Consider the following 14,109-nt stretch of genomic DNA (forward strand, 5'->3'; position numbering starts at 1 on the left):
CAGTGGGAGAAAACTTGAGGGGTCTCTTCTCTTAAAAATAGAAAAGTAGCTTAAAAAAATGTTTTCTCCGGTTTGTTTGTTTTTTTTCAGTTCTTATCCAAATAAAACACACAAGATAAAAAAAATTTAGCATGAACATGATCAAAAAGGAAAATTCAGGATTCCAATCTTGACGTCCTATAATAATTAAAAATGACTGGACTGATTCAAGAAATCTGAATTCTAGATCTGGTTCTGTCACAAATAAATCTTGCATCATTTCCAAACCATTTTGTATTAGTAAGTCACAGGCCGTTTACTCAACCATTCTTTATCTCAAGTTTTACAATTTATGAAAATCAAAATGACAAAGTAGAAACAGCACAGGCTTTTGAGTCAACTCTATCATGTATAAGATGTAAGACTTTGGGCAATTTAGGTAACTTTTGTAAGGTCTTTCCCATTAAAGTGGAATGTTGTAAGATATGACAAAATGTGGACCATTTGGCAATGTCAGATACAGAGTTGGGACTTACTAATTGTTATCATTACTAGTAGACTTTTTATCCAAGTCACATTTCATACACACACACACACACACACACACACACACACACACACATATACACACTTTAGTATAACTATGGAAGAGTTAAAAGCAGCCAATAAAAAAACACAATTTTTTCATTAAAACATTCCACACCATTAACATATTCCTTCTTTCAATTTAGTTTAATATGCAATAAAAGTATAGCTAACATCTATTAAGTAGCTATTATGTATCAAATACTTCTCTAAATGCCTTATGTTATATTCACTTATTTTATCTTCAAATAATTCGTAATGATCAGTAACTACTGCTATCCCCATTTTGAGATGAGAAAATGGGGTTACAAAGATGATGTGTAATTTACACAAGTTTACACAGCTACTAGGTGGCAGAGTCAGGATTTTATCTCAGGCATTCTGACTCCACAGCCTGTAAAAGGTACTTTTTAACAAAGTTAATTAATGATCTCTCAGTACACATGCCATATTCAGTGGTAATACTTCAAAACTAGTAGTATTAGAGTTTGGTACATCTGGGAAATACGGAGAAAAGATCATTTGAAAGAGGAAAAACTAATTGATCTGAAATATGGTGGAAATTCATACCTATCACTTTCTGCAGAATTTATTACAGAATTTGACACACATTCTGACACTGAACTCTGACTATCCTTCTTGGTGGGTTCTAATCCTTTCTTTATGTCATCAAAATTTTCATATTTGAGAGCCTGGACCAGCTGCAATAGGTACATCAATAAATCCTGGAAAACAAAGAAAAAATAAGCAAATATTAGAAATATTTACCTTGCATTAAAATAAAATGTTGCTAAGACTTCTAGGAAGATGGCCGACTAGAGCAGTTTGAGATTAGCTCTGCTCCATGGAAAAGTCAGAGAAGGGACAGGCGCCCCCACCCCACCAGTCCCAAGTGCACGTACCTGCCCCACACCCCCACCCAAGTGCAGCCCAACCCACTTCTCCTACACCCCTCCCAAGCACTACCTCCCCCTCCCTGTTCCCTGCAAGCTGTTAACAGCGATAAAGGTTGCAGGAACTAACCTTCATACCTAGGCTACCCCGCCCCCTCCTGCCCATAGTTTCACACAGTCTCACCCCACCCTCTTGAGCTCAGCATATCCGTTTACATCACTCCCAGGCCCACACATGCACACAGGCCCCCCAATCATGTCATTCAGCTCTGGGAACTGCACATTACAGTGGTTCTAGAACCGCGCATACGCACAGCCCTCAGCCTTACTTCCTAGCTCTAAGAAAGCGCTGACCTGCTGCTATAGCTCTATGCATGAGCACAAAGGGCCCCGTACCTTAGACCACCACATGCCAGGCTTATCTCCCCAGACAAGTGCACCCACACAGCTACATACTTCCTGGCCACTGGGCGCCCACGTTCACAAGTTTCAGCATAACACACCCAACCTGCACCAATAACTGCCCTGAAGGAAATCACCATACTGAGTGTTCCACCCTGTGCCCTGCTGCCTGCTGTACAACCATACCAGAAACACAAGGCCTTAGACTACTGAAAGAAATCAACTCCTGAAGTAAATCAATCAAAATATTTACATCCCATAAAGACAACAGAAGATGACTAAGCATATCACAATGCAGACAGATATAGGCCTGTCTAATGATCAAACTAAAACACCTGACTCTTCAGGTGTCCTCCTGACAATACAGATGCTGGAACAACGAATCAAAGATGTTCACAGAACTCTACTTAATAAAATAAGTGGGATAGCAAATGACATAAAGGAGATCAAGAACAGTAGAAGAGCACAAAGAGGAATTTAAAAGAATAAATAGAAAAATAGCAGACATGACAGAGATTGAAAACTCTGCTGACCAAATAAAAAACACACTAGAGGCACAAAACACCAGATTTGAAGAGACAGAAGAAAGAATAAGTGATGTAGAGGGCAGGATAATTGACTTCGAAGACTCAAACAGCAAATGGCAAAAAAGATGGAAAAAACTGAATGGGAACTCAGGGAAATGATAGACAAAACAAAGCATGCAAATGTAAGAATCACTAGTGTCCCAGAAGGAGAAGAGAGGAGTAAAGGGCTAGGAAGAGCAGTTGAGGATATAATGGGGGGTAAACTTCCCAACCCTCATAAAGGACATAAATATACAAGTCAAAGAAACCCAAAGAACCCCAAACAGAATAAATCCAGACAGGCCTTCCCATGGCACGTACTAATCAGTCTGTCAAATGTTGAAGAGAAGCAAAAAAATCCTGAAAGTGGTAAGAAAAAACAACCTACTACATACAAGGGAAATCAAATAAGACTGACTTCAGGCTACTCAATTAGCACCCTGGAGGTGAGAAGGCAGTGGTATGATATATTCAAGATCCTGAAAGAGAAAGACTTCGAGCCAAGAATTCTGTGCCCAGCCAAATTGTCCTTTAAAATTGAGGGAGAGAGCAAAGCTTTCACAGACAAAGAAGTACTGAGAGAATTTGTCAACAAGAGACCGGCCCTATAAGAAATACTAAAAGGAGTTCTACCTGCTGAAAAAAAAAAAGACAGGAGAGGAAAGTCTGGAAGAAGGCACAGAATTAAAGAGTACCACTAAAGGTAATTTAAATACTACAAAGAGAAGGGGGGAAAAGAACATATAGATTTGACAAATAAAATAAAAAAAATAAGATGGTAGAATCAAGAAACTCCTTTTCAGTAATAACTTTGAATGTTAACAGACTAAATTTACCAATTAAAAGATACAGATTGGAAGAATGGTTTAAGAAAGATAATCCAGCTATGTATGCTGCTTACAAGAGACTCATCTTAGATGCAAGGACACAAATAGACTGAAAGTGAAAGAATGGAAAAAGATTTTCCACACAAGTTGTAATAAAAAAAAAGCAGGAGTAGCTATACTAATATCAGACAAAATAGACTTTAAATATAAAGACATCATAAGAAACAAAGGTCACTATATACTAAATTAAACGGTCAATTCATCAAGAAGATATAACAATCATAAATGTTTACGCTCCCAATAAAGGAGCTCCGAAGTACATGAAACAGACACTGCCAAAACTGAACGGAGCGATGGATGTTTCAACAATAACAGAAGGAGACTTCAATACACCAATCTCCTCTATAGACAGAACACTCAGACAGAAGATCAACAAGGAAATAGAAAAGTTAAATAACTTGATGAATGAATTTAGACCTAAAAGACATATACAAGTCACTGCACCCCAAAGCAAAAGGTTATACATTCTATAGTGTTCATGGCACATTCTCCAGGATAGATCATATGCTGGGGCAAAAACAGGTCTTTATGAATATAAAAATACTGAAATTATCCAAAGCACTTTATCACAATGGGATGAAGCTGGATCTCAATAACCACCAAAGAATAAGAATATTCTCAAATATATGGAGATTAAATAATACATTCTTAAACAACCAGTGGGTCAAAGAAAAAATTACTCAAGAAATCAGCAGCTATCTGGAGATAAATGAAAATGAGAATAAAACTTATCAGAACTTATGGCATGCAGGAAAGGCTGTGCAGAGAGGGAAATTTACATCCTTAAATGTCTATATTAAAAAACAAGAAAGAGCAAAACTTAAGGACTTGACTTGGAGGGACATGAGAAAGAAAAGCAACTTAACCCCAAAAAAATAGAAGAAGAGAAATAACAAAGATTAAAGCAAAGATAAATGAATGGGAGAACAAAAGAGCAACAGCAAGAATCAATAAAACCAAGTTAGTTCTCTGAGAAAATCAATAAAATTGACAGGTCACTAGTAAGACTGAAAGAAAAAAAGAGAGAGGATGCAAATAAACAAAGTCAGAAATGAGAAGGGGTGTGTTACTACAGACCCTGAAGAAATAAAAGAAATCATAAGAGAATACTATGAACAACGATATGTCAACAAATTAAACAACTTAGATGAAAAGGACAAATTACTGGAGACACACAAACAAGCTACACTGACTCAGGAAGAAATAGAAGATCTCAACAAACCAATCACAAATAAAGAGATTCAATCAGTCATTAAAAATTTTCCTACAAAGAAAACTCCAGGGCCAGATGGCTTCACAGGGGAATTTTATCAAACATTCCAGAAAGAACTAACACCAGTCCTGCTCAAAATTTCCCAAAAAATGAGGAAAAAGGAACTCTACCTAACTCAATTTATGAAGCTAATATCATTTTAATATCAAAACAGGTCAATCTCCCTAATGAACATAGATGCAAAAATTCTCAAGAAAATTAAAAGAACTATACACCATGATCAAGTGGGGTTTATATATGGAATGCAAAGATGGTTCAATGCAAGAAAATCAATTAATGTAATATAGCACATTAACAAATCAAAAGGGAAAAGGCACATGATCATCTTATCTGATGTTGAAAAAGCATATGACAAAACTCAGCATCCTTTTCTGATAAAACACTCCAAAAGATAGGAATCAAAAGTAACTACCTCAATATTATAAAGGGAATATATGAAAGACCGATAGCCAGCATTGTACTCAATGGAGAATGACTGAAAGCCTTCCCCCTAAGGTCAGGTACAAGACAAGGATGCCCACTGTCATCACTATGATTCAACATTGTGCTAGAAGTTCTAGCTAGAGTAATCAGGCAGGAAAGAAAGAAGGCATTCAAATGGGAGAGGAAGAAGTAAAACTCTCATTAGTTTCAGATGATATGATCTATACTTGGAAGATCCTGAGAAATCTACAGCAAAGTTACTTGAGCTAATTCAGCAAGGTGGCGGGATATAAAATTATAACATTTCTATACACAAGCAATGAGCTAGTTGAGGAGTTAGATGCAGAAAAAAATCCATTCAAAATAGCAACTAAGAGAATCAAATACTTAGGAATCAACTTAACTAGGACGTAATGGACTTGTACACAGAAAACTACGTAACACTGCTAAAAGAAATCAAAGGAGATCTAAATAGGTGGAAAGACATTCCCTGCTCATGGACAGGAAGGCTAAATATAGTAAAGATGTCAACTCTCTCCAAATTGATCTACAGATTCAACACAGCATGAATCAAAATCCCAACAATGTACTTTGAAGATTTGGAAAAGCCAAATTCATCTGGAAGGGAAAGAGACACCATATAGCTAAAAGCATCCTAAACAAGAACAAAGTGGGAGGATTAACACTCCCTGACTTTCAAACCTATTATAAAACCACAGTGGTCAAAACAGCATGGTATTGGCACAAAGACAGAAGCACTGACTAATGGAATCGAATTGAAAGTGCAGTAATAGACCACAAAATGTATGGTCAACTGATTTTTGACAAGGCTCCCAAATCCTCTGAACTGGGAAAAAATAGTCTTTTCAATAATTGGGCATGGAAGAACTGGCTATCAATAGCCAAGAGAACGGAAGAGGCCCCGTATCTTACACACTACACAAAAATTAACTAAAAGGGGATCAAACACCTAAATATAAGACCTAGCACCATAAAGCTTCTAGAAGAAAAGGTAGGGAAACATCTTCAAGACACAGTAACAGGAAGTAGCGTCCTAAACTTTGCACCCAAAGCTCAATCCACAAAAGAAAAAAATAGATAAATGGGAACTCCTCAAAATCAAATGCTTGTGCACCTCAAAAGACTTTAGCAAAAAGTTGAAGAGGCAGACAACTCAATGGGAGAAAATATTTGGAAATCACATATCAGACAAAGGTTTGATTTCCTGTATATACAAAGAACTCATACAAATTCAACAACAAAAGAATAAACAATCCAATTATAAAATGGACTAAAGATATGAATAGGCATTTTTCTGAAGAGCAAATACAGACGGCTCAAAAGCACATGAAGAGATGCTCATTTTCATTAGCTAGAAGGGAAATGCAGACCAAGACTACAATGAGATACCACCCCACACCTATAAGAATGGCTGCTATTAAACAAACAGGAAACTATAAATGTTGGAGAGGATATGGAGAAACTGGGACACTTATGAACTGCTGGTGGAAATGTACAATGGTACAACCACTATGGAAGACTGTTTGGTGGTTCCTTAGGAAACTACATATCAAGCTGCCCTATGACCCAGCAATAGTCCTACTTGGTATATACACAGAAGAGCTGAAAGCAATGACACAAACAGATATTTGCACACTGATGTTTGTAGCAGCATTACTCACAATCGCCAAAAGATGGAAACAAACCAAATGCCCATCAACAGAAAAATGGATCAACAAAATGTGGTATACACACACAATGGAATACCATGCAGCAGTAAGACTAAATGATGTCCTGAAGCACATGACAAGATGGATGAGTCATGAGAACATAATGCTTAGCGAAGTTAGCCAGACACAAAAGGACAGATACTGTATGATTTTATTTTTATGACCAGCATAAAGGTACAATCAGAGGCTTTAATACAGAACATAGGGGAGGTAGAGACACATAGAAGCTAGAGATAGGTGAACCATTAGCTAATGCAGTTGAACTTCAATGGAAGGGAATAGACAGGAGCGAAAGTGATTCTCTAGTGGGTCTAGAAGCAATATTACCATATTGAAGATGAACAAGATTGAAAGGGTTGTATAGGCCTACATGTCCTACTGACTCACACTAGAAATATGAATGAGTTCTGGTAAGAATTACTTCAAAGATGTAATTCTTGATTAAACAGTGTTTAAGTCCAGGGTACAGGGGCAAAACTACTATTGCATGCTATGAGCTATGTTCAAAAGGAAACCATCAACACAGCAATAACACATGGAAATAATGGGGTGACGGACAAGAGTTAAGAGGAAGTTTAGATCTCCTATTTGGTGAGGGTGTGTTTATTGATTTTCTGTCTCTTGGGAACAATGAAATAATGTTAAATTGAGAATGTTGATGGACTGTGGACTTTGGGCCCTCTACATGATGCCCAATGAATGCAGGTGGCTGAAAGATGCACTGACGGAGAAGTAGAATGATGAACGATGGTGTATACTTATAAACGAAGGCTGCGCTGCTACAAAAAGGAACAATGTCATGAGGCATGCAATGATGTCAATGAACATGTGGGATATTTGGTGAGACAAAATAAAGCAGAAACAAAAAAACAATAATAGTATGGTCACCTTTAGAAAATGCTTATAAGAAAGCAGGGACCCAGATTGTAAGCTTTAGCAGGCATATTAAGTCTGGAGTAGTGATGATTATTTCTGGATGTTGAGAGGCTGTTTCATATATATATAAATAACCTGATGTTTAGAGATAAGAATTAAGCTGAACAGGTTGGGGTTAAAGTAATTCAGAACATAGGGGTAAGGAAGACAGTGTCTATATTTTAGAACCACACATACTCTTTGAGACCAATGGAAGAAAGGTTTATTTGATCTGGAACTGAAATTTTCTGTACTGCATAATTCAATTCAACCCATCTGTATAGCTCATTTCAACAACTGAAACAGAGAGAGCACAGAATGAGAAAGGGGTCCTTTAATCCTGTATGGATTATTGCAATGCCTGGAAACATCCTAGAGTATACTAAGCAGATAATCAAAAAGTATTGGCCAAGCCCCCTGAGGGAGGGGAGAAAGACTATGGAACTATTAAACCTTATCATCAGGGAATCTCCTGATACTGTATCAAACTTTAGGGACACCCAAATCAATAGGCCATGCCCTCAATCATGAGGTTACTCTGGTGAAGCTTACATAGGTAGCATAGAAGCTTAGACTATGCCTAAGGTATGCCAAAGAGTTACTTTTGGAGGACCTCTGTTGTTGCTCAGATGTGGCCTCAGTCTCTCTAAGCCCAACTCTGCAAGTGAAATCATTGCACTCTCCACCACATGGGACATGACAAACAGTGGTGAAAATCTCTCTAACAATGTGGCAGAGGACTCCCAGGGATGAATCCAGACCTGGCACCATGGGATCAACAATTACATCCTGACCAAATGGGGGGAAAGAAGTGTAATTAATAAAGTATTAGTGGCAGAGAGAGTTCAAACAGAGTTCAGTGGCTACCCTGGAGGTTGCTCTTACTCAAGCTTCAGGTAGAACTTGCTACCTATTATAACCTGCCAACTCCCAACCAGGACCATTCCAGCCAATTCTGAAGAACACCTAGGGCAATTTATAAGAATCCACAAGAGCTCCAGGCACTAGAATAACTTTCCATAAACCTATAACCTCTAGATGTGTCCCTGGTCCAGGTAAGTCCTGAAACCTAGCCTAGCCTCTCCAGAACATCAGATAGTTCCATCTCGCTACCCTGTATTAGTGACAGACCTTTCCAATATGAAAAATTTAGAAAGGCCATAGCCCAAACAACCCTAAAGAGAAGGATGGAAAGACCAAAGGTGATGGTGGAGTTATACAGACAAGACAGGATTTAACTAATGAATATAAATGTTGAATCATTAAATTGATATCTCTTTAAGTCTCCAGTATTTTAGGAGAGCTAGAAGTAAAAACTTAAAATTGTGGAACTGTAACCCATGTCAAACTCTGAAATACATTCTACAACTAATTGTGGTGCTGTACTTTGAAACCTATAGCCTTTTTGCATATACGTTATTTTTCACAAATAAAGAAGGAAAAAAAAGTCAATTGTGATAAAAAAATATTTAAGCCCTACAGCCTCCTATATTCTGGAGCAGTTGGAAAGAAAACTATGAGACGATCATATGGTACTCCATAACAAACTCTGGAATTCTGTCCTGTAACTACTTGTTGAAGAGTGCTTTGAAAATTATTTCTTTGCTTCGTATATACGTTATACTATATGACAAAAATTTAAAAACAAAAAAATTTGAAAAAAGCTGTGGGAGCAAGAAAGAAATGAACAAAAATGCTTATTATATCCTGGGGTGGTTCAGAAAAGCTTCCTAGCTGTTGAGATGTCTAAGTTACAGCTTGAAAGATGAATTAGAGAGGACTAACATTCCTCCAGGTCCATGGAGTAACACATGCAAAGACATGGCTAGTGGAGAGAATGTGACACATTCCAGAACCTGGACTAAATGTCAAATACAAAACAGAATATCTTTCATTCAAGTTTTCTAATATGTGGCTATTTAAACAAAGTGACCTTTGATTTATCTTTCAATGCTATATGATTCTCTTATCCATGACGATACCAGAAAAGATTTGAAGTTTATAAAACCGCAGATACTGTAGTTCACAGACAAAGTAAAGGTAAGTAGACATTTTAATCAATTAGCTGTGAAAGACACAACCTGAAAGCTTTAGGTATGAAATTTCACAGAATAAAAATAAATAATCTCCTTATACATGTATAGTAATATTTCAAAACTTTACCCATATAATTTTTTCCTCCTAAGTACTAAGTACAGCAAATACCAAGTGCTGTAGCAGTTATTATCATTCACATGGGGAAAAGAGGTGTACCAAATGAACTATCAGTGGCTGAAAGAGTTCAAATAGCTGAGAGGCTACTCTGTAGGTTCGGCTAAGACATTGCTACCTAATACAGCTTGCCAACCCCCAACCAAAACCATTCCTACCAATCCTACACAGCACCTAGGATGTTATATAAGATTCTATAAAGGTTCCATGCACTAGGGTAACTTTTCAGAAACCTACAACTTCCAAATGGGTCCCTGGACCAGATAAGCCCTGAAATGCAGAGGAGCCAACCCTTTCAGAACATCACCCAATTACATCTCCCATCCCATATTATCAACAGTCTCTTCCAACATGAAAAGTTAGAATGGGCATAGCCAATAGCCCTAAAGAGTGGGAGAAAGATCAAAGGTGATGATGGAGTTACATAGAGTAGGTAGGGTTTAACAAATGAGTATGATTGCTGAATCATTATATTGATATTTTAGTCTCCAGTATCTTAGAGCAGCTAGAAGTAAAACCTAAAATTGTGGAACTGTAACCCATACTAAACCCTGAAATCTGTTCTACAACTAATTGCTATGATGTGCTTTAAAATTTATTGGTTTTTTGTATGTATGTTATTTTTCACAGAAAAAGAAAAAGTTGATTGTGATGATAAATGCACAGCTACATGATGATATTATAAGCCATTGACTGTACACTTTGAATGACTGCATGTTACTTTGAATACATATCAAAGAAAAAAAGATTTTTAAAAATTGCTTCTTGAAAAGAGAGTGAAGATAACCCTATTCAGGTAAAATTGTATGACATTTAAAATTGCTTTAAAATAACCTAGTGGAGGTAGGGATACTACAGATGAAACAAGATAGGCTATAAATTGGCAACTCATGAAGATGAGTGAAATATGTGAGGGTTCACCACATTACTTACTTTAACATTTAAATTTTACCATAATTAACCACATATTCATAAATATCAACTTTTTAAAATAAATACTTCATTTTGCTTCTAGAAACTCACTTACCACTACAAATTCAAAAATTGTGGAACTGTAACCATATCAAACTTGAAAACCTGCTCAATAACTACTTGTTAAAATGCACATGGAAATTTACTGCTTTTTTGTATATATATTTCATAATTAAAAAAACATTTAAAAAAAGATCTCACTATTTTTAAAAAAGGTCTTTGACAACAAACAACTGCTCTATGGGGTCAATTTTGAGAACCCATTCACGCTATAAAAATAAGAACTGTAAGAAACACTGGATTAGTATATCTCATTAGGAATGCTTTGTATTAACACATGTGCTCCTCATTCTCTGGTGGCCTTACACATAACTAAAAAGCCACCATGAAACGTGCAGTCTTTGCTTTCCAGGGGATTCTAAACCACCTTCGGATAATCTACATACATACATAATTGTCAGCAGTTAAAAGTTTAGAATGACCAAGCACCTCTATCCTTTAAAGGCCCCATGGGCTTTGCATGTCTACAATTAAATGTGGCTTATTGTTTATTGGCTGATAGAGAGGATCTGAATTATTCCCTAGCTGATGTTGCATTAAACCATTTTTCATTAGAATTCCTTTTTGTACAGACAGAGTAATATAAGCTCTGCTGCCACGTAAATGTCTTGGGAGACATTGTCCTATCACGTAACAAATCAGGAAATAATTTTCATTTCACAGAGGACTCCTTGGAGGAATATTTTAATTTTACTTTTGAAAAGACACATACAACATCTTCCTCCCTTCTAAAAAGCAATCTCTCTCTCTCTCTCTCCGAACACACACACACACACACACACACACAGACAAACAGAGAGTATGTCTGATGATCAGGCTCCAGAGGAGTAATGAACAATAACATACATACCTCATCATCTGCCTGCTGCAACCGGGCAACAGCATAACGCCTCACTGTTTGATTGGTGTAATGAGAGGATAATAGCTCCAAGGAATCTTCTACATCCATTGGCTTCCATTTTCCCAGAAGCTCCAATGCTTGTTTGGCCTCCTGGGGTAGATCCCAATTAACACATTTCAAGAACTTTGTCAAAGCCTGAAATCATAAAACATTTTTAAAATTACAAACAGCCTATTGACTGGGGTATGAGAAGTCAACAGTGAGTAGCAGAGCTCCCACTTGGACCTAGTGCAGTAACAGATACCTAAAAGACGGTTTCCTTGTATGAACTCCATTAAATGAAGTTACGCATATGACTACAGAGAAACACTGCAGAACAAAAAAAGTATGTTTCTGTAACTTCACATTTTCCAGACCATACTACATGCATAGAACTATTAATTTAAAATTTGGGTTTTATTTTTCTTTTCTTTTTTTTTTTAATATTGCTTAAAGACACAGAAATAGCTGAGGTATATCTCTTGAATTCTGAGATGCCTTGAAGATAAGCCTCATTATCAACAGTGAGAAACACAATACTACAACCAGTGAATGAAAGCATCAAAGCCAAGCAAGGGTAGATATTCCCATCACTAAGCCGCTCACCATTGCCTACCTAGCATATGATCATTGGCCTTCCTGGATACTTGTACCGACAGAGTAACACAATGAGGACTTAGACTAAAATTCAATATGGATGTTATATTACACAAAGAAGTAGCTGTTCAAAAAGACAGGCCATCAAACAAAACCTCACAGAAACAAACATAAAAATGGACAAACAGAAAGGACAACAAATATTCTACAGTTCAGCTATTAGTCTGTAGCATTCTTCTAAAACCTTCCTTACATGGGCAGCATACTAAAGTTTTCACAAGACTGTTAATTAAGTAATTACCTTGGGGCATATTATTCATAGTTGCATATGCAATAAATGCTTTTACAAGAAACATACACACCTGTTTTCGAGAAAAAGTAAATCCTACAGTCAGGTCTTCTTATTGACAACACATTCCTGGCTGAACCTAGGACTCTTATTCTTCCTTTTGTTTCTTCTATGAATTTGATTGTGCATGATCTCTTGAAAAAAAATAATAACCTTAAAATTTTAAATTCTGTTCTGCTCAACTAATATCCTTTCATTAGTAAATGACTCAAACTGTACCTTCATGCCTCTCCCACTTATTCTTGATTTCATTAAATTACGAAATGAGATACTACGGAGAATATCTAGTCCAATACCCAAATTTCATATAACCTCAGCGAGGACTTACCCACCACTTCAAAATGGTAGATGTGTTACACATAGAATCCCAGAGTCAACTGATCTCAATCCCTGGGTTTCTTCCACCAGATGGGACCTCCTTCTCATTAAGGCACTGCCATCCCCAATTAGCTAACAGCAGGTCCCCTGAAGTAATTACTCCCCCTAGCTATATCACTCATATATCCATCCACAATGCCTGCCAATTATTTCCTAACAATGTTTCCTATATTTACGCTCAGCTCGATTTTCACATCACACACTGGAGTTTGGAACAGCCTTCTAGCTAAGTGTTTCAACACTAGTTTCTTTTCTAAACATTTCACCAAAGTCTTAAAATTTCAAGGTGGAAATGATCTTAGCACATTCAATACCCATTATCAATAGAAATTTAGGTTATCATATCCCTGCCAAGAAAGATTTGCAAAGCAGCCATTATATTTACATACTGTCAAATCATTTTTTTCTTTCTTTCTTTTTTTTGTTTTTTAACTATAATGAACCAAAGGGAAAAAAAATCTTGCATGCCACTTCTTTTCATTGGCCAGTTTCACTCTCTGGAGAGAGTACATTTAAATTCCCATCACAAAGAAAGACCTTCCATATATGAAGATGATTAACATACTGTTGAAGTATGGTTTCCAATGAAATGATAGGGTCAATCTAGTTTATTTAAAGAAAAACAAACAAACACTCATAACAACAAAATCTTGGCTTGTTCTTCAAAGCATTCCACTGACACCTCTCACTATACTCCAAACTTCTATTTCATTAAGCTAAGTCCCATTGCTCCTCTTCCCCTCAGCCAGATTAATCTATTTTATACACAATTTTCTCTTTCCTGTCAATAAGCTTTCCTGTCCTCTTCACCCAAACACTGGTGTCGCTTTCTTTAAGGCCAGCTTCTCAAAATCACAGCATTTCCAGGAAGTTTTCGGCAACTTTCAGCTCTTCCTTCAATAGCTTGTACTACCATTATTTAAATGATGCTTCTCTGTCAAATCCTTTTGAGGGCATTTTTGTCTCTCAAGATAAAGTCTGCACTCCCCTAAAACAGCTATCTATTCTC

At 36.8% G+C, this 14,109-nt stretch overlaps 1 protein-coding gene across 2 annotated transcripts in view; it reads right to left on the reverse strand.

Annotated features, from left to right (window-relative positions):
* PIK3C3 (phosphatidylinositol 3-kinase catalytic subunit type 3) overlaps positions 1–14,109 on the reverse strand; it is a 173,477-nt gene that overhangs the window by 83,994 nt on the left and 75,374 nt on the right. For both annotated transcript variants that reach the window (XM_077135585.1, XM_077135584.1), the window contains exons 10-11: positions 11,747–11,932; positions 1,135–1,289 (exon numbers count right to left, since the gene is read on the reverse strand). In XM_077135585.1, coding sequence (XP_076991700.1) covers positions 1,135–1,289; positions 11,747–11,932 — 341 coding nt within the window. The remainder of the gene's footprint in view (positions 1–1,134; positions 1,290–11,746; positions 11,933–14,109) is intronic.

Source organism: Tamandua tetradactyla, chromosome 18 (genome assembly GCF_023851605.1).
Source record: "Tamandua tetradactyla isolate mTamTet1 chromosome 18, mTamTet1.pri, whole genome shotgun sequence".
Lineage (NCBI taxonomy): Eukaryota > Metazoa > Chordata > Mammalia > Pilosa > Myrmecophagidae > Tamandua > Tamandua tetradactyla.